This window comes from Orycteropus afer, unplaced genomic scaffold (assembly GCF_000298275.1).
Source record: "Orycteropus afer afer isolate SDZICR_OR568_19922 unplaced genomic scaffold, OryAfe1.0 scaffold00013, whole genome shotgun sequence".
Lineage (NCBI taxonomy): Eukaryota > Metazoa > Chordata > Mammalia > Tubulidentata > Orycteropodidae > Orycteropus > Orycteropus afer.
In genome coordinates this window covers 7,172,764-7,192,999 of record NW_006921600.1, presented here as the reverse complement: position 1 = coordinate 7,192,999, position 20,236 = coordinate 7,172,764, and the positions used below count along the sequence as shown (strand labels likewise).

At 38.1% G+C, this 20,236-nt stretch overlaps 1 protein-coding gene across 1 annotated transcript in view; it reads left to right on the top strand.

Annotated features, from left to right (window-relative positions):
• CENPF (centromere protein F) overlaps positions 1 to 20,236 on the top strand; it is a 97,323-nt gene that overhangs the window by 44,317 nt on the left and 32,770 nt on the right. The window contains exons 11-12 of the mRNA XM_007952589.1: positions 12,348 to 15,739; positions 17,575 to 19,326. Coding sequence (XP_007950780.1) covers positions 12,348 to 15,739; positions 17,575 to 19,326 — 5,144 coding nt within the window. The remainder of the gene's footprint in view (positions 1 to 12,347; positions 15,740 to 17,574; positions 19,327 to 20,236) is intronic.

Below are 20,236 nucleotides of genomic sequence, written 5' to 3'. Positions count from 1 at the left end.
GAGAGTCCCAATCACTCCATAACCTCGCCAGCATTTGTTATTTTCTGTCTTGTTGAACTTAGCTACTAGTGCTGGAGTTTTTTCACTCTTCTTAGCTTCCAACTTTAGGAGACCATTAGGTGCATCTTAGATGGCAGCTGGAAAGCTTTTAAGACCCCTCTCGGTACTCACCAATGTAGGATGAGGAACAAGGCTTTTATGTATTTTATTGTGCAAATGAGTCTGGTGTCCTCAAGTACTATGGTCCTGAGATCCGTTGGATCTCTCTCCCATAGTGTCTGGGTGTGTGTGAGGGATTACTCTGTGTCTGTCTGCTATTGTTTCTGTAAGGATTGCAGGTATTTTGTATCACTGGTATCTGTGCAAGATTAGCCTCAGCTGAATCTATCCTTGGTCTAAAATATACTCGTATTCACTGACCCCCATCTGATCCTGTTAGGTGTTTATGTGTTTATCTGTAGCCTGGTGTTTGGTGTAGATGGTAATGCAATGTTGTGGGCACACTGGTTGGTATTAGCATCTGTCATCTAACTTCTATGTGCACAATTCAGTGTCCTCCCTTTTCCTAATGTTATGGTGGCCACAGACTCTTTCCATATATCCCTCCCTTTACCCCCATCAGCTTGTGGGCCCCAACTAGCCTGGAATTAATCTCTCCCCTTTCTTCCCCACCCCAGCAACCTACAAAGTGAGTCCCTTTTCACAAGCAAACCCTTCTTTGTCTTTTTACAGTAATGGGCTCATACAGTGCTTATCCTTCTGCGATCGACTTATTTCACTCAGCACAATGTCTTCCAGGCTCATCCACGTTGTGAGGTGATTTGCGTATCCCTCATTGTTCTTTAATATAGCATAGTATTTCATTGTGTGCATATACCATAATTTGGTTATCCACTCATCCGTTGATGGGCATTTAGGTTGTTTCCATCTATGCTATGGTGAATTGTGCTGCGATGAACATAGGGGTACATATGTCTGTTTGTGCACTCTCACCTCTTTAGGATGTATTTCTAGTAATGGAATTGCTGGGTCAAATGGTATTTCTGTTTTCAGTTTTTTAAGGAAACGCCATACCGAATGCCACAATGGTTATATCATTTTATAGTCCCACCAGCAGTGCACAAGAATTCCAATCTCCCCATAACCTTGCCAGCATTTGTTATTTTCTTGACCTGTTGAACTTTGCTATTATTGCTAGGGTGAGATGATATTTCATCGTTGTTTTGATTTGCATCTCTCTAATGACTAATGATCGCGAGAAATTTCTCATGTGTTTATTGGTCGTCAGTATATCTTCTTTGGTTGAAGTCTTTTGCCCATTTGTGAATTGGGTTATTTGTCTTTTTGGTGTTGAGGTTTTCTATAGATTTTAGAGATGAGTCCTTTGTCAGATATGTCATAGGCAAATATTTTCTCTCAATCTGTAGGTTCTCTTTTTTACCCTTTTGAGGAAGTCTTTCAGTGTGCATAAGAATTTAATTTCTAAAAGGTCCCAGTCATCTAGCTTCTCTTCTGTCTCCTGCACATTCTGGGTTATGCTTGATAGTCTATTTAAGCCATAAATTAGGGCTCCCAGATTTGCCCCTACTTTATCTTTGATGAATTTTATAGTTTTGGGTTTTACATTTAAGTCGTTGATCTAGCTTGAATTTGTTTTTGTGTGTGGGGTGAGCTATGGGTCTTGTTTTTGGTTTTCTGCAAGTGGATATCCAGTTTTGCCAGCACCATTTGTTAAAGAGACTGTCTCTTCCCCATTTAATGGGTTTTGGACCTTTGTTAAAGATCTGCTGTGCATAGATGAATGGGTCTATATCTCAACTTTCAATTCTGTTTCATTGTTCGGTCTGTCTATCATTGTACCAATACCATGCTGTTTTAACTACTGTGGCTATATAGTAGTTCGTAAGGTCCAGGAATATGAAACCTTCCACTTTGTTCTTCTTTAGAAGTGCTCTGCTTATCCAAGGTCTCTTCCTTTGCATATGAAGTTAGTAATTGGTTTTTCCATGTCTTTAAAAAATTTTGTTGGTATCTGGATCGGGATTGCATTAAATGTATAGATTTCTTTAGGTGGTATTGACATTTTCACAATATTCAGTCTACCTATCCATGAACAAGGTATGTTTTTCCATTTATGTAGTGCCCTTGTTGTCTCTTGTAGAAGTGTTTTATAGTTTTCTCTGTATAGGTCTTTTGTGTCTCTGGTAAGGTTTATTCCTAGATATTTTATCTTTTTAGTAGCTCTTATAAATGGTATTGTTTCCCCTATATCTTTATCAGAGGACTCCTTGCTGGTGTAGAGGAGTCCAACTGGTTTTTGTATGTTGATCTTGTATCCTGCCACTTTGCTGAACCTCTCTATTAGTTCCAGTAGTTTTTTTATTGAGTCTCTTGGGTTTTCTATGTACGGGATCATATCATCTGCAGTACTTCTTCTTTGCCAATTTATATGCCTTATATTTCTCTGCCTTGCCTTATTGCCCTGGCTAGGACTTCTAATACAATGTTAAATAGAAGTGGTGATAAAGGGCATTCCTGTCTGGTTCCTGTTCATAAGGGGAATGCCTTGAGTCTTTCTCCGTTAAGAATGATGTTGGCCATTGGCTTTGCATATATGCCTTTTATTTTGTTGACGAATTTCCCTTCTATCCCTGTTTTGCTGAGAGTTCTGAACAGGAACGGGTGTTGGATTTTATCAAATACCTCTTCTGCATCGATTGATATAATCATATGGTTCTTTTGTTTTGTTTTGTTTATATGGTGGATTACATTGATTGTTTTTCTGATGTTGAACCACTCTTGCAAATCTGGTCAAATAAAAAATGAATCCCACTTGGTCAGGATGTATTAGGTTTTTGATGTGTTGTTAGATTCCATTGGCTAGGATTTTGTTGAAGATTTTTGCATCTATTTTCATGAGGGATATTGGTCTGTAGTTTTCCTTCTTAGTGTTCTTTCCTTGGTTTTGGTATTAGTGCTATGCTTGATTAATAAAATGAGTTTGAGAATATTCCATCTTTTTTATGTTCTGGAATAGCTTGAGTAACATAGGTGTCAACGCTTCTCTGAATATTTGGTAAAATTCTCCAGTGAAGCCATCAGAGCCAGGACTTTTCTTTGTGGGAAGTTTTTTTTTTTTTTTTTTTAATGACCTGCTCAATTTCTTATTTTGTTATAGGTCTGTTCAAGTATTCTATCTGTGAGTGGGATAGTTTAGGTAGGTTTTGTGATTCTAGAAACTTGTCCATCTCTTGTAGGTTCTCATATCTATTGTAGTACAGTTTTTCATAATATTCTGTGAGTATCTTTTTTTATTTCAGTTGGTTCTGTTGTGATGACACCTTTTTATAATTCTTGTGATTTAGATCTTTTCTTTCTTTTGTTAAATTTGCCAATGGTTTATCGATTTTATTAATCTTTTCAAAGAATCAGCTTTTTGTTTCGTTGATTTTTTTTTTCTGTTTCATTTATTTCTGCTCTAATCTTTATTATTTTCTTACTTCTAGATACTGTAGGATTCTTTTGTTGTTCTTTTTCTAGTTGTTGGAGTTGATGAGTTAGAGTGTTGATTTTGTTTCTTTCCTCTTTTTTGATGTATGCGTTTATTGCTATAAACTGTCCTCTGAGTATTGTTTTCTGTGTTTCCCATAGGTTTTTGGTATGATGTCTCTTCATTCTCTTTTGTTTCTAGAAATTTTTTTATTTCAGTTTTTTATTTGTTATATTACCCAATAGTTTTTGAGCAGTGAATTGTTCAGCTTCCACATGTTTAATGTTTTTTTCTTGATCTTCCTATTATTAATTTCTAATTTTATAGAATTGTGGTCTGAGAAGATGCTTTGTATTATGTCAATGCTTTTGAATTTATTTAGGCTTGTTTTATGTCCTAACATATGATCTATTCTGGAGAAGGATCTATGGACACTGGAGAAGAATGTGACTTGTGCTTTTGTTGGGTGGAATGTTCTGTACTTGTCTATGAGGTCGAGTTGGTTGATTGTATTGTTGAGCTCTTATGTATCTTTTTTGAGTTTTTTTCCAGTTGATCTGTCCCTTTTTGAAAGTGGTGTGTTAAAGTCTCCTAGCACTATTGTAGAGTTGTCTATTGTCCCTTTTAATTCAGTTAATATTTACTCCATGTATTTTGGAGGACTTTTCATTGGGTGCATAAATATTTATTATCATAATGCCTTCTTTGTCAGTTGACCCTTTCAACGTCATATAATGTTCTTTGTCCCTTCTGATGTTTTTCACCTTAATGTCTTGTTTTATCAGAAATTAATATTGCTACTCCTGCTCTTTCTTTTGGTTACCATTGGCTTGGTATATTTTTTTGCACCCCTTAACTCTTAATCTGTTTTTATCTTTGTGTCTAAGGTGGGTCTCTTGTAGGCAGTGTATCAATGGGTCGTCTTTTCTTATCCAGTCTGCCACTCTCTTTCTCTTGATTGTTGCATTTAGTCCATTCATATTGTATGTAATTAATGATACATATGAATCTATTGCTGTCATTCTGTTTTTTTGTTGTTGTTATGCTGTTGGTGTTTCCTTGGTCCATATACTTTTCTGTGCTGAGTTTGATTTCTTGTCAAGTGCTTCCTCTCTTTTCTTCTTTATTGTTGGTTTTGTGCTTATTAAACCCATATGTTTTCCTTCCTTCTGGATTTGCTTAGGGGGATTGTTAATTTTCTCTGTGGTTACCTTGGAGTGAACTCTTGTCTCTACATTTTTAGAATAGTGCATACTATGAGAATATTGTCCTGTTTTCTTCTCCATTTGGAAGTTTGTACCTAGAAGTTTTATTCTCTCAAAGAGGTTAGTTGCTGTTGTCATGTGCAGATTTGCTTCCTTGATTTTCAGTGTACAATGTTTTATGGTCTTATTTTGAGTTTCTATTTCTGATTTGGTTTTAGTGTTGATGTCATGTATCCTGATTTTGTTGATCTCTGTTGTGGGTTCTCTATTGGAAGGACTTTCTTAAGCATTTCTTGTAGGGTTGGTCTGATTTTCACAAAATCCCTTAATTTTTGTTTGTCTGGGAATGCCGTGATTTCACCCTCATGTTTGATGGATGATTTGGCTGGATATAGGATTCTTGGTTGGAAGTTCTTTTCCTTCGGTTTTATACATGCCATCCCATTGCCTTTTTGACTGCATGGTTTCTGCTGAGTAATCAGAGCTCAGCCTAACTGTTTCATTATTATAAGTAATATTTCTTTTGTCCTGGGCAGCTCTCAAAATTTTTTCTTTGTCTTTGGTTTTGGAGAGTTTGATTACAATATGCCTTGGTGTTTTTCTCTTGGGATCTGCAAAAACGGCAAGGAGGCTATACATACTGACCTCCTCTAATCCCACAAGAGAAAGGCAGAATCACCATCAATAGCGCAAGGCCTATTACTGCAAGGCCAGACATGCTGCCTCCCTCCAGCCCTTTCACCAACCATTCCTCCCAAAGCACCCACCACCTCTCTTCTGGGTTCGATAATTCACTGCAGTGGCCACACAGAACTCACAGATTATGGGGTTTATTAAGGAAGCATCAGGCTACAACTCAAGTTCAGGAAGAACGTTCAGTCTCTCTCCCAGCCCACCATCCCTCAGCCAACAGTCTCTCACAGTCTCTTTCCCAGCAGTGCTGGTCCCTTGGTGTCTCACTCAGCAACGCGTGTCTCTTGCGTCTCTTTCCCAGCAGCACGTGTCTCTTTCCGGGGCGCATCATTCTCAACCAGGAGTCAGAGAGTTCTGCCTCTGGGAGACCTCCTTTTGAGCCCGGCAGAGTGGCCAAACTAGCCAATCATAGCATCAGAACTCTAAGCACCTGAGAGAGAATGGGCACCTCCCAGAACATTGTTTTGTGCCACTCCCAACAGAAATACTCCCGGTGGACAACTTCAGCAATCAGGAGCTCTTCAGTTGCTCATAGAAAATCCCACCTTGGAGTTTACAAAGACTTACGGGTAGAAAAGCCACACTAAGTAATTTACTACACTGCAGGATCTATTTTGTATGGGGTTCTATGAGCTTCTTGGACAGATATTTTTTCTTCCTTCATGATATGGGGGAAGTTTTCTGTTAGTAGGTCTTCCACAATTTTCTCTGTTTTTTTTTTTTTTTTTTTATCATCTCTTTTTGTTGTGGAATTCCAATGAGTCATATGTTGTTTCTTTTCATGTTGTCCCATATAACTATTAGGTTCTCTTCATTTCTCTTAAATCTTTGTTCTGATTTTTCTTCACACAGGTCTAGGGATTTGTCTTCTAGTTGGGAAATGTGTTCTTCAGCTAGTTCTATCCTCCTCCTACTGTACTGTATAATTCTGTAATTTTGGTATTCATCTTCTGGATTTCTAACTGCTGTTTTCATTTGAGTTCTGATTGTGCATTAATCTTATTTTGTTCTTGTATGATTTTCCTGAGGTCTTCCAGGGAACTGTCTGTGTTCTCCTTGCTTCTGTTTGGGGTTTCCTTAGGCTCTTGTAAAGCTCTGTAAACATATCTTCTAAATTCCTTCTCAGATAATTCTATTACCTTCTCTTCTTCCATGTTTAATGAGACCTTTGTTTGGGGTTTTGCTTCTAATGGCCTTATCCTGTTTTTTTATTTGATTTGGGGTTGCCTGTTGTTTCCTAGACATTTTGAAGTTGTCTTAAACTGTTGGTTATTTATTGATTTGTTTTGTCTTGGTTTTATTATTTAATATTTTGAAAAGGTGGAGCTGGTGCATTTTATTTTTTTGGTTATTAATTCAGGTGTGCTGGGTGACTCTGCAGTTTTCTTTGTGATGATGGAATCACTGTGTGGAATGTGGCTATAGGTCTCTGTTTGTCATGAGGAGGTTTTAGAATTTGAGCTGGCAGGTGTTATGGTGGCTGAATGTGATTTTTCTATTGGATGAGTGAGGGTATAGGAGGAGAAGGTGGAAGGGAAGAGAGAAGGAAGGTACGCTCCAAGTTGCCAGGGGCGGTTTCTGGGGCTTTGAGCGGGCTGCTAATGATGATGTTGTACTGTTATGCACAGGCCCACAGCTCAAGTTCAGCAAAGACTCCAGTTATTATGGGGTGGCCACTTTCTGCCAGGTTCAGACATGCAAAAACCCCACTCTTGAGGCCCCTCCATGCCAAAAATCCGACCCAAGACAACTGCCCCGCTGTGCGATCTAGCGTGGGAGTTCCTCCCAGGGCCCACTCACTTGCGGCGTTAATGGTCTCTCTGCTTGGGTTTCAGCAGTGCTGGAACCAGAGAAGTGCCTGCTCACATCCAGCAGACCCAAGTTTACCAATAAAAGCGGGTGCTGAAGGTAGATCATAGAGTGACTGCGGATACACTGGTGTGTTGTGCCTTCTTCCCTAACCTAGGGAGGTCTCCGATGCCCTTTCTCACCTGCCAGTCCATGATCCCCCAGGGAGGTCTCTGATGGCCTTTCTCACCTGCTGGTTGGTGCTCTGCAGGGTAGATTCCCCTATTTTTGTTATTTTTCCCTTGCCCCTTTCTCCTTTCTGATCCTACTCCCCTGAGTTTGGTGCAGTCTGACTTAGTGAGCTGTTCAGAGCACTAGAATCCCTATTTCAAAATGCTGCACCTAGGCACTAAGATGCTAGAGGGAATTAGCATAGGAACTACTGACCAGACACCATTTTGAATCGGCTGTGCTAAGCCACTAGCAAGCTTTTAAGACCCTAGTTGCTACTCACCGAGGTAGGATCTAGAATACTGTCTTTGTGGAAAGTATTGTGCCAATTGACCTCGATATCCCCTGAGACTGTGGTCCTGAGTCCCCAGACCCAACAGCTCATTCCTTCATGGCTTATAGTTTTGGCTAAGAAGGTATTATAACTTTGCCCCTGTATGATCTACTATATACCTGAATATATTTGCAGCATGTATAAACACATATGTAGATTTATCCTCTGTCAAACCTATACATATTCGTGGGTAGAGTCCCATTCTCCTTTCCACACCTGTTGAGCTTTCATATCTATCTGTATCCACTCTTAGATTATTGATTATTGTTATTACTGTTATTGCAGGATTGTATATGAATTAATCTATCAATGTATTAATATATTAATAATAATATATTAATATAATTAATATATTAATTAATACATTAATGCCTTTAAGTCTTGTACTCTTCCCAGTGTCCTCCTTTCCTCGATCATTTTGTGCTGACCTCCTCCTTTTTGATTATTGCCTTCCTCTTCACCCAAGTTAGTATGTGTCTACCCTCTAGTTAGTATATTCTCCCTTCCCTTTCTGGTAACTGTCAAAGAATATTTCTTTTTGTGTGAAAACATTTTCTTGACTTTTTATGGTAGTGTTCACATTCAGTATTTGTGAATTTGATTAATTTCACTCAGCATATTTTCTTCTAGGTCCATTCATGTTATAAGATTTTTCACAGACTCATCATTGTTCTTTAACTTTGCATAATGTTTCATTGCCTTTATGGACCATAGTTTGTTTAGCCATTCATTTGTTGATGGGCATTTAGGTCGTTTTCATGTTTTCACTCGTGAATAGTGCTGCGATGAACATAGGTATGTATGTTTCTGTTCGTGTCATGGCTCTTACTTTCTCTTATTTCTGTATACCTGGTAATGGGATTGCTGGGTCATGTAGTATTTCTATTCCCAGCTTTTTAAGGAAGTGTCATACCATTTTCCAGTGGTAGCACCGTTTTACAGTCCCACTAGCAGTGTATGAGGGTTCCAATCTCTCCATACCATTGCCAGCATTTGTTGGTTTCTGTTTCTTTGGACTTCGTCATTAGTGCTGGGGTGCCATTCACGGATTTTCATTCTTATTACTATTGTTGCATAATTATATGTGTTACAGCATTTACTGTAGTTGTCCTTTATTCTTGTGTACCTTTCAGTGTCTTCATTTACCTTGGTCATTTTGTGCTGACTTCACTCACGTTGTGCATTGATTTACCCTTCGCCAGAATTAACATGTGTGCTATTTAGTGATTCTCCCTCCTGTCCTTGGTAACCATTAAGGAATGTTGCTTTCTGTGTGTGAACCTATTCTTAACTTTTTATAAAAGTGATAGTATACACTATTTGTCCTTTTGTGATTGACTTATTTCACTCAGCAAAGTGTCCTCCAGATTCATTCATGTTGTGAAGTGTTTGGTGGATTCATCATTATCCTTTATCATTGCATAGTATTCCATTGTATATAAGTACCACGTTTTGTTTGTCCATTCATCTGTTGATGGACACTTAAGTTGCTTTCCATCTTTTTGCTGTTGTGAACAGTGGTGTGTTGAACATAGGAGTGCATCTGTTTATTCATGTCATAGCTCTTAATTCTCTAGGATATATATCTAGGGTTGGGATTGCTGCATCAGACGGTAGTTCTATTCCTAGCTTTTTAAGGAAGCCTATGCCATTTTCCATAGTGGTTATACCATTTGACAATCCTACCAGCAGTGAATAAGGATTCCAATCTCCCCACAACCTTGCCAGCATTTGTTGTTTTCTACTTTTTTTTGATCAAAGCCAGTATTGCCAGAGTGAGATCGTATCTCATCATAGTTTTGATTTGCATCTCTCTAATGGCTAATTAGGAGCTCTGGTAGCATAGTGCCTAAGGCACTTGACTGCTAACCAGAAAGCTGGAGGATCAAACCCACCAGCCACTTCTCAGAAGGAAGGTTGGGCAATCTACTTCCGTAGTGATATTGCCTCAGAAACCCAAGGAGGGGCTGCTATGAGTCAGGTCTGACTCAACGGCACGTAACAGCAATGGCTGATTAAGGAGCTCTGGTGGCATAGTGCCTAAAGCTTTTGACTGCTAACTAGAAGGCTGGCAGTTCAAACCCACTAGCCACTCCTCAGAAGGAAGGTTGGGCAATCTACTTCCGTAGTGATACTGCCTCGGAAACCTAAGGAGAGGTCGCTATGAGTCGTATCTGACTCGACAGCAGTGAGTTTAATGGCTAATTATTGTGAGCCTCTCTTCATGTGTTTGTTAGCTGCTTGAATGTCTTCTTTGGTAAAGTGTCTGTTTATGTCCTTCTGCATTTCTTGTCTTTTTATTTTTGAGGTGATGAAGTTTAAATAGATAGATAGATTGATAGATAGGAAATTAGACCCTTGTCAGGTATATCATTGCCAATTTTTTTTCCTCCCAGTTTGTAGGTTCTCTTTAGTTTTTCGCAAAGTTTTTTGATGAGCATAAGTATTAAGTTTTAGGAAGTCCCAGTTATTTCATTCATGTTCTGTTTGCATTTTTAGTTATGTTTGGTAGCATATTTGTGCCAAATCAGTTAGGACTCCTTGCTTTGTCCCTATGTTATCTTCCAGGAACTTTATAGTTTTAGGTTTAACTTTTAGGTCTTTGATCTATTTTGAGTTAGTTTTTGTGCATGGTGTGAGACCTGGATCCTGTTTCATTTTTCTGCAAACAGATAACCAGTTTTGCCAGCACCATTTGTTAAAGAGACTGTTTCTTCCTCCTTGAATGGACTTTGACCCTTTGTCTTTAGATGGATGGATTTACTTCTGAGCCCTCCATTTTTGTTGGTCTATGTGTTTTTTGTTGTACCGGTACCAGGTTGTTTTGACTACTGTGGCTATGTACTTAATTTCTGAGATGAGAAAGTATAATGCTTCCTACTTTGTTGTTCTTCAATAATGCTTTAGCTATTTGGGGCCTCTTTCCTGTCCATATACAGCTGGAGATGAGTTTTTCCATTTAGTTAAAGAATGTCGTTGGGATTTGGATTGGGATTGTGTTATATGTATAGATCACTTTGGGTGGTATTGACTGAGATTTTCACAATGTTAAGTTGTGGCATATATCTTTTGCTTAATTTTCCCATGTGGGGTATTTTAATCTGATCTGTGAAGTGTGTCACACTTCTCTGTGACTTTTTTTTTCTTTACTTTTTAATACTAATTTTTGTAAGACAGCTTTTAATTTTTCCATGGCAGCAGGTAGAAATATCAGCCTTCAGCTTTCTTGATGGAAAATTACAAGAAAAGGAAAGGTTACAACATTTTTCTTTTTAAGCACTGTTGTTGTTGTTATGTGCCGTCGAGTCGGCCCCCACTCATAGCCACCCCTCCTTGGGTTTCCGAGGCAGTATCGCTACGGAAGTAGGATTGCCCAACCTTCCTTCCGAGGAGTGGCTGGTGGGTTTGAACCGCCAGCCTTCTGGTTAGCAGGCAAGTGTCTTAGCCACTATGCTACCAGAGCTCCCATTTAAGCACTGGTTTCTATAATGTTTGCTTGAGATTTTCACAGGTAAAGTGGCTTGATAGCCCTTATGGAGCTGGGTCTCAGCCATCAAGTCTCAAGGTAAATTGAGATTAGTGTGTTAAAAATATGTATTATTTTTGGTTTTAATTTAACATCTGAGATTATAATATATGTTACTTTTATCATCTACTATTGAGGTTTTCCTTCCAGATACTTAAGAACTGTGAATGCTTCTCATCACTGATGAAACCATTTGTAGTCATTCTTAAGTAGGAAGGGCCATTGGGTAGAGATGAGTTATTGGGCAGAAAACAAAGTGGTGATGGAAATGAAATGGGGGATGATTTCCCTAAGATGTTGGTATTCATAGACACCACCTTTACTGTGAAGGTTTGGGAGGTGGATGAATATTAGTCCTTGACAATACTCCCATACAGATGTTAAGAGTTACTGATATATAGATAGTGCCTAAGGCATTTGACTGCTAACCAGAAGACTGGTGGTTCAAACCTACCAGCCACTCCTCAGAAGGAAGGCTGGGCAATCTACTTCCCTAGAGATAACACCTCGGAAACCCAAGGAGGGGTTGCTGTGAGTCAGATTCGACTTGACAGTAGTGAGTTCGTTTTTTTTTTTGGCTTGGTTCACTCTTTTATACTTAAGCCTAATCATTTGGATTTTCAGCTGGAATGGTGGAGTAGTCATTATTTACTTTTCTTGGACATCAAGCTTACTCCAGAGGAATGTGAGGTATTTCCGTTCTGCGATTGTCTTTATGTTCTCCCTTTGAAGAAATATGCTAAAGAAGAGCAAAAACAGTACACATATACATATAGACATACACAGAAGAAGAAATAGTAAGGAAAGTATAGTACTTGTCGAAAATGTTTGCTACTTTATACAATAGTTTATTAAGCTTCTTGGAAAGAAGATTAACAAATGTATTACTAGTCTTAAAATTACCATTTTTCTCATTGCCTGTATATAAGCATAGGTAATTATCAGGTGATCTCCTTTTTGGAATTACCCAGGTAACAATACAAATTTTTATAGAATTTTTTTTAGAGTTTAGAATTCTTGTAGAATACATACTTATTAAAAGCATTGACAAATTTGTTTATTTATTTACTTTCTAAATAGCTAAGAATACTTCTCAGGAAACAATATTAAGAGATCTTCAAGAAAAAATAAACCAGCAAGAAAACTCCTTGACTTTAGAGAAACTGAAGCTTGCTTTGGCTGATCTGGAAAAGCAGCGAGATTGTTCTCAAGACCTTTTGAAGAAAAGAGAACATCACATTGAACAACTAAATGAAAAGTTAAGCAGAACTGAGAAAGAGTCTCAAGCTTTATTAAGTACTTTGGAATTAAAAAAGAAAGAATGTGAAGAATTGAAAGAAGAGAAAACTCTCCTTAATAGTTGGAAAAGTGAAAGAGAACAACTTTTAAATCAGATGGAATCAGAAAAGGAAACTTTGCAGAATAAAATTAATCACTTGGAAACTTGTCTCAAGACTCAGCAAATAAAAAGTCAAGAATACAATGAAAGAGTAAAAACAATGGAAATGGAAAGAGAAAACCTAAATGTCGAGATCAGAAACCTTCAGAATGTGATCAACAGCAAGAGTGTAGAACTAGAGGCACAGAAACAAGCTTACATAGAACTACAGCAGAAAGCTGAGTTCTCAGATCAGAAACATCAAAAGGAAATAGAAAATATGTGCTTGAAAACGTCTCAGCTTACTGGGCAAGTTCAAGATCTAGAACACAAGCTTCAGTTACTGTCAAGTGAAGTAATGGACAAAGACCAGCGTTACCAAGACTTGCATGCTGAATATGAGCACTTCAGAGATCTGTTAAAATCTAAAGATTCTTCTCTGGAGATAAATGAGGATCATAACAGAAGCCTTTTGACTTCTGAACAGCAGGCTACAATGAATAATTCCTTGGCAAAGATAATTGGAGAACAAGGAAGCATGCCTTTAGAAAGGAGTAGACACCATTTAGAAGCAGACCAAAGTCCCACACATTCAGCCGTTTTAGAAAACAGAGTCATTTCACTTGAGTTTTCATTGGAGTCTCAAAAGCAGGTGAACTCAGATCTGCAGAAGCAGTGTGAAGAGTTGGTGCAAATTAAACGAGAAATAGAAGAAAATCTCATGAAAGCAGAACAGATGCATCAAAGTTTTGTGGCTGAAACAAATCAACGCATTAATAAGTTACAAGAAGACACTTCTGTTCATCAAAATGTTGTTGCTGAAACTTTAGCTGCCCTTGAGAACAAGGAAAAAGAGCTGCAACTTTTGAGTGAGAAATTAGAAACTCAACAAGCAGAGTATCAGGAATTAAAAAAGAGCAGTGGTTTACTTGAAGACTCTGTAAAAGAGCTACAGCTTTTGTCCGAAACCCTGAGCTCAGAGAAGAAGGCAATGAGTTCCATCCTTTCTCTTAGTAAACAAGAAATTGAAGAGCTGACCCAGGAGAATGGAACTCTCAAGGAAATTAATGCAACCTTAAATCAAGAGAAAATGAACTTACTACGAAAAAGTGAGAGTTTTTCCAATCACATAGATGAAAGAGAGAAAAGCATGTCAGAGTTATCTGTTCAGTACAAGCAAGAAAAATTCATTTTACTAAAAAGGTGTGAAGAAACAGAAAATGCATATGAGAATCTTAGGGAAAACTACAATGCGCTACAAGAGAAGAACTCTAGATTAGAATGCTTGCTAAATGAGTGCACTAGTCTTTGTGAAACTAGGAAAGATGAGTTGGAACAGCTGAAGGAAGCATTTGCAAGGGATCACCAAGCATTCTTAACAAAATTAGCTTCAGCTGAAGAAAGAAACCAGAGCCTAGTGCTAGAGTTGGGGACTGTGCAGCATGATTTGAGATCTGAGATTACAGATACCCGAAACAATTCCAAGGGTGAGGCTGATGGTTTAAGGCAAGAAATCACGACTTTAAAGGAAGACCAAAGTAGGATGCAAAAGGAAGTTAATGCCTTACTAGAAGAGAATGAGCACCTAATGAGGTCAACAGAGACTAAGCCTGGGCATCAGAATCTAGACAGTGACTCTGTGAAAGAAACAGAATGTGAGATGAATAAATCTAGTGTTGAACGTCAGATGGATCTTGACATTAAAGATACTTCTCTAGATAGTTATGATGCACAATTAGGACATTTAGAAGCTGTGATAAGAAATATGGAATTAAAACTTCAGGAAAGTGAGAAGGAGAAAGCATGCCTGCAGCAAGAATTACACATGATTCGAGGAGAATTAGAAACTGGAAATTTGCCACAAGATTCTCAGTCACAAGAACTTAGTGGCCTTAAAGACTGCAAAGTAGATACAGAAGGAAAAAGTATTTCAGTGCTTCATCAGTTGTCAACAAGTCAAAATGACAACACACACCTACAGTGTTCTCTACAAATAGCAATGACAAAGCTGAATGAGCTAGAGAAAATGTGTGGAATGTTGCAGGTTGAAAAGTGTGAACTCACATTTGAGCTGAATGACTCAAGATTAGAATGTATCACAGCAAGTAGTAAAATGGCAGAAGAGGTAGAGAAACTAGTAAATGATGTTAAAAAATTAAACAATGAAAATGGCCTTGTCCAAGGTGAATTAGTGAAACAAATGCCAGAAGACGAATTTGCTAAACAGCAAAATGAGCAGAAGTCTGTGTCCTTGAGTCCTTTGGACGACAGTAATTTCTACGAGCACCTGACATTGTCCAATAAAGAAGTTCAAATGCACTTTGCTGAATTACAGGAGAAATTCTCATTTTTACAAAGTGAACACAAAATCTTACATGAGCAGCACTATCAAATGACCTCAAAGATGTCAGAACTACAGTCCTATGTTGACACTTTAAAAGCTGAAAATTCGGTCTTGTCAATGAACCTGAGGAACTTTCAAGATGACCAGGTGAAGGAAGTAATGTTAGGATCTGAGGAGGGGCGTTTTCTGTCAACATCTTTCTCTTGTGTGACTGACAGCTCTATTCTTAAAAATTTCGGAGAATCCTCTTTCTGTAAAGATCTTTTGGAACAGACAGGAGAAATATCTCTTTTGAGTAATTTGGAAGAAAATGCTTCAACGAACCAGTCTAAAGTAGATGACACATCCTGTAGCAGTCTGGAAGAGAGTCTGACCCAGAAAGAAATTCCATCTACCTCTGTGAGGAGTATTGAAGAACTAGAGATCCTCTGTCAGATGTACTTGCAGTCCCTCAGGAAGCTGGAGGAGGAACTTAAATGTCAAAGGATTGTGAAAAATAAAGAAATTCAAGAGCTTGAACACTTGCTAAATTCTGAAAGGAAAGAGATTGACTGCCTTAGAAAGCAGAATTTGTCAGAAAATGAACAGTGGCAACAGAAGCTGAAAACTGTGACTGTGGAGTTAGAGTCTAAGTTGGCAGCAGAAAAGAAACAGATTGCACACCTGTCACTTGAGCTAGAAGTTGCACGACTCCAACTGCAAGGTCTTGACTTAAGTTCACGGTCTTTGCTTGGCACTGACATATTAGATGTAAGTACATGGAATTTACATGCTATTTCCCTCAGTTTACATAATTTACATCTACAGTACATGCTTGCTGAATTGAAATCTACATTCTAAGTTAAAAATATTTTGGGGTCCAAGGACATAAAAACAAAATATGCCAAATTTGTTTTTAAGATAATCAAAAATTTAGGAAAATTGGAGACATGTTTCAATGATTAGACTTGTTCTTATTGTTAATTGCCCTCGAGTTGATTCCAACTCGTGTATAGAGTACAATTGCTCCATAGGGTTTTCAAGATTGTTACCTTTTGGAAGCAGATTGCAAGACCTGTTTTCCTAGACACTTCTGGGTAGGTTCAAACAACCAACTTTTCGCTAATACTTGAACACTTAACCATTTGTTCCACCCAGGGACCCCAAACCCATTGCTATTGAGTCACATCTGACTTATGGCAACCCCATATGTGTCAGAGTAGAACTGCTCCATAGAGTTTTTAATGGCTGATTTTTTCAGAAGTAGATTGCCAGGCCTTTCTTTTGAGGTGTCTTTGGGTGGATTTGAAACTCAAACCTTTGGATTAGCAGCCAAATGCTTAAATATTTGTGCCACCCAGGGATTCCACACAATTATATGGAAAACTACTAAAGATGTTGTTAAAGTCCCCTGGAGAAAAATATTTTATGGAGTTAGAAAGACCTCTTTATTCCCCAGGAGGTATATGTTTTTATTTTTTATGAATTCATAAAGTATAATTAAAGATTGAATTAGAGCTTATGAATGATAATGTGATGTAAAATTAACCTCTCATGCCCTTTTAGACTCTTTAATGTTACAGAATTATAGTCGTGAAATAAATATAGAAAAAATATATATTACTAAATAATTTTCTGCAGTTTGCTATGATACAGATAATGTGATTTGGTTATTAGTCATTTAAAGAGACATTTCTTTATTGAATAAGTAATTGCTTAGTTACTTACAACATTGACCTTTTTTTCTACAAACCAACAAGGTAATGCTAGATAGTAAAGGAATCTCACTTGATTCCCTCTATCTCTGTGAGGTATGGAGGGCAGGGGGCAAGCAGTGGAGGTGGCAGCAGTAAAAATAGCTGCAGCAGATGTCCGTTTTATAGATGAGAAACAAGACTCCAAGACACATTGAGAGCAAGTGCTGGATCTTTGGTTAAGCCTTTGGGCTGAGAAGCTAGTCATGATTCCCTTGTGGTCTTTTCTTATTAACTAATAAATGCTAAAAGGTGCTCTAGTGGTACAGTGTCTAAGGCATTTGACTGCTGATCAGAAGGTTGGCAGTTCCAACCCACCAGCCGCTCCATGGAAGGAAGGCGGGGCAATCCACCTCCATAAAGATTCACTGCCTTGGAAACCCAGTGGGGGTCACTGTGAGTCAGAATTGACGAGGTTATTTGGATAAATGCCAAAGATGGTGGGGGAGTGTTTTGTATGGAAATTGTTTGCCTGTTGTTTGATAATAATAAAGAGAAATTTTATATTTGGGCTACCTGGAATATTCCTATCAGGGGGGAAAAAATGAAATTTAGTTGTGATTTAGATGATAAAATAAATGGTTTGTCTTCATGATAAATCCCTTACCCATGATAAATGCCTTGCCCATAGAAAGTACCTGCTGAATGTTTGTTTAATTGTGACTGCACATTTGAATGGAGCTAAGACAATGTGGTTAAAATTATGCCATTTGACTCGAGTCATTAAGTGAATGTATTTAGCAGAGGCGAGAAGCTGATTTCTTTAAAGTAATAAGTAAGCCTCCTATTTATTCTATTTTGTTTCTGCTTTAAAAAAATGAATACTTTCTTGTTACTATATTACAATTACAGGCTATTCAGGATGGAAATGAGAGCTGTGACATAAAAGAATCAGAAGACTATACTCCAAAAACTAAAGGAAGAATACCAAAGCTTGACATTCATCAACTTTATACAGAAGTTAATCATCAGGACCACGATCTAGAGACTGAAAGAATAAGTGAGCCTGCGGCAGTCAAACAGACAGGTTCAGAACGGTCTAGAGAACAGTCCTCGGAAACCAGTTATGAGACTCCAGTGGAAGATAGAACTCAGGGCTGTTCAGAGTGTGTTTCTGAATTGTCTCTTTCTTATTCTAATGCTTTGGGACCGATGGATTTTCTAGAGAACCAGGTAACCATTCAGAATCTCCAGCTGCAGGTAAAAGAGACAGCCAATGAGAATTTGAAATTACTTCATATCATAGAGGAACGTGACAAAAAACTTGAAAGTTTGCTAAATGAAATGAAAGAGTTAGACTCACAAATCAATTTACAGAAATTGCAACTAACTACCAAGATTGAAGCATGCATAGAATTGGAAAAAATAGTTGAGCAACTTAAGAAAGACAAATCAGATTTAATTGAAAAATTAGAAATTTTCTCCTGTGATAACTCGGAGTTATACCAGGAAGTAAAAACTTGGGAAGACCTCAATGCTGATATAGAGATGACAGAGAAATTATCACATAAAGTGATTGAAGATAATGTGGCTGTGGTAAATGACAACTGGAAAGAGAAATTTCTTAATGTAGAAAATGAACTAGACAGAATGAAATCTGAGAAAACTATGGAACAGCACACCCTCTCCATGGAATGTAACTTAGAGACATTACAAACAGAGAAGCTGTCTTTAGAAAAAAATAGTGAAAATAAGCAGAAAGCTATAACGTGTCTTGAAGAAGAACTCTCTGTGGTCACAACAGAGAGAAACCAGCTTCATGGAGAATTAGATACTGTGTCAAGAGAAAACAAAGAACTGAGTCAGATGCTGGAAAGGATGAAAGAGAAAATACAAGAGCTCGAATCTCATCATGGTGAGTGTCTGCATCACATTCAAGTTGTGGAGGCTGAAGTAAAAGAGAAGACAGACCTCCTTCAGACTTTGTCCTCTGATGCAAATGGGCTGTTAAAGGAGAAGGCTCATCTCCAGGAGCAGCTGCAGAGTCTGGAAAAGTATTCACAGGCACTGTCTTTGGCTAAAGGTGAGCTGGAAAGCCAAATTGGACAACTGAATGGAGAGAGAGACTTGCTTGCAAGAGAATTAGAAAGCCTGAAGAACAAATTGAATGAATCCGAAAATGAAAAGGCAGCCCACTGTAAGGCCTTGGAGGCTGCATTAGTGGAGAAAGGTGAGGTGGCGGTGAGACTGAGCTCAACACAAGAGGAAGTGCGCCAGCTGAGAAATGGCATTGAGAAACTGAAAGTCCGCATTGAGGCTGATGAGAAGAAGCAGCTCTGTGTCTTAGAAAAACTGAAAGAAACTGAGCGTCATTCTGATTCACTTAAAGACAAAGTTGAAAATCTTGAAAGGGAATTGCAGATGTCAGAAGAAAACCAAGAGCTTGTCATTCTTGATGCTGAGAATGCCAAAGCAGAGATAGAGACTCTCAAATCAAAAATAGAAGACATGACAGAAATGCTGAAAAGTTTAGAATTAGCTCTTGTCACAGTAAGATCTGAAAAAGAAAATCTAACAAAAGAATTACAAGAAAAACAAAGTCAAGTGTTGGAATTAGAGCCCTTGCTTTCTTCATTTAAGAGTCTAATAGAAAAAAAGGAGGAAGAGTATAAGACTGCAGCAGAGTTGCTTCAAACACAAATGAAGGAGTTAAATACAGAAATAGCAGCCTTGTGTGATGTCCAAGAAACATTTACAGCCAAAGAACATAGTCTGAGCTCACCAGTGGAGGAAGTGTGTCAGCTGAGAAGTAGTGTTGAAAAGCTTAAAGTGCATATCACAGCAGAGAAAAAGAAGCAGCTCCAAGTCTTAGAAAAACTGGAGGAAAGTGAGCAGAATGCAGATTTGCTTAAGGATAGAGTAGAGAACCTCAGAAGAGAACTAGAAATTGCTGGAAAAAACCATGAGCTTATTATTCTTGATGCTGAGAATTCCAGAGCAGAGGTAGAGACCCTAAAAACAAAAATACAAGAGTTGACTGAAAGCTCAAAAGGTTTAGAATTAGGTCTTGTCACAGTAAGGTCTGAAAATGAAAACCTGAATAAAGAGCTACAAGAAAAACAAAGTCAAGTGTCTGAGTTAGACACATTAGTCTCTTCACTTCAAAGTTTACTAGAAGAAAAGGAGCAAGAGAAAATACATATTAAAGAAGAATCTAAAACTGCAGAGGAATTGCTTCACACACAATTGAAGAAATTAAATGAAGAAGTAGCAGCCTTGTGTGATGCCCAAGAGACCTCTATGGCCAAAGAAGAGAGTCTGAGCTCACCAGTGGAGGGAGTGTGTCAGCTGAGAAATAGTGTTGAAAAGCTTAAAATCCGCATCACAGCAGAGGAAATGAAGCAGCTCCAAGTCTTAGAAAAACTAGAGGAAAGTGAGCAGAATGCAGATTTGCTTAAGGATAGAGTAGAGAACCTCAAAAGAGAACTAGAAATTGCTGGAAAAAACCATGAGCTTGTCATTCTTGATGCTGAGAATTCCAAAGCAGAGGTAGAGACCCTAAAAGCAAAAATAC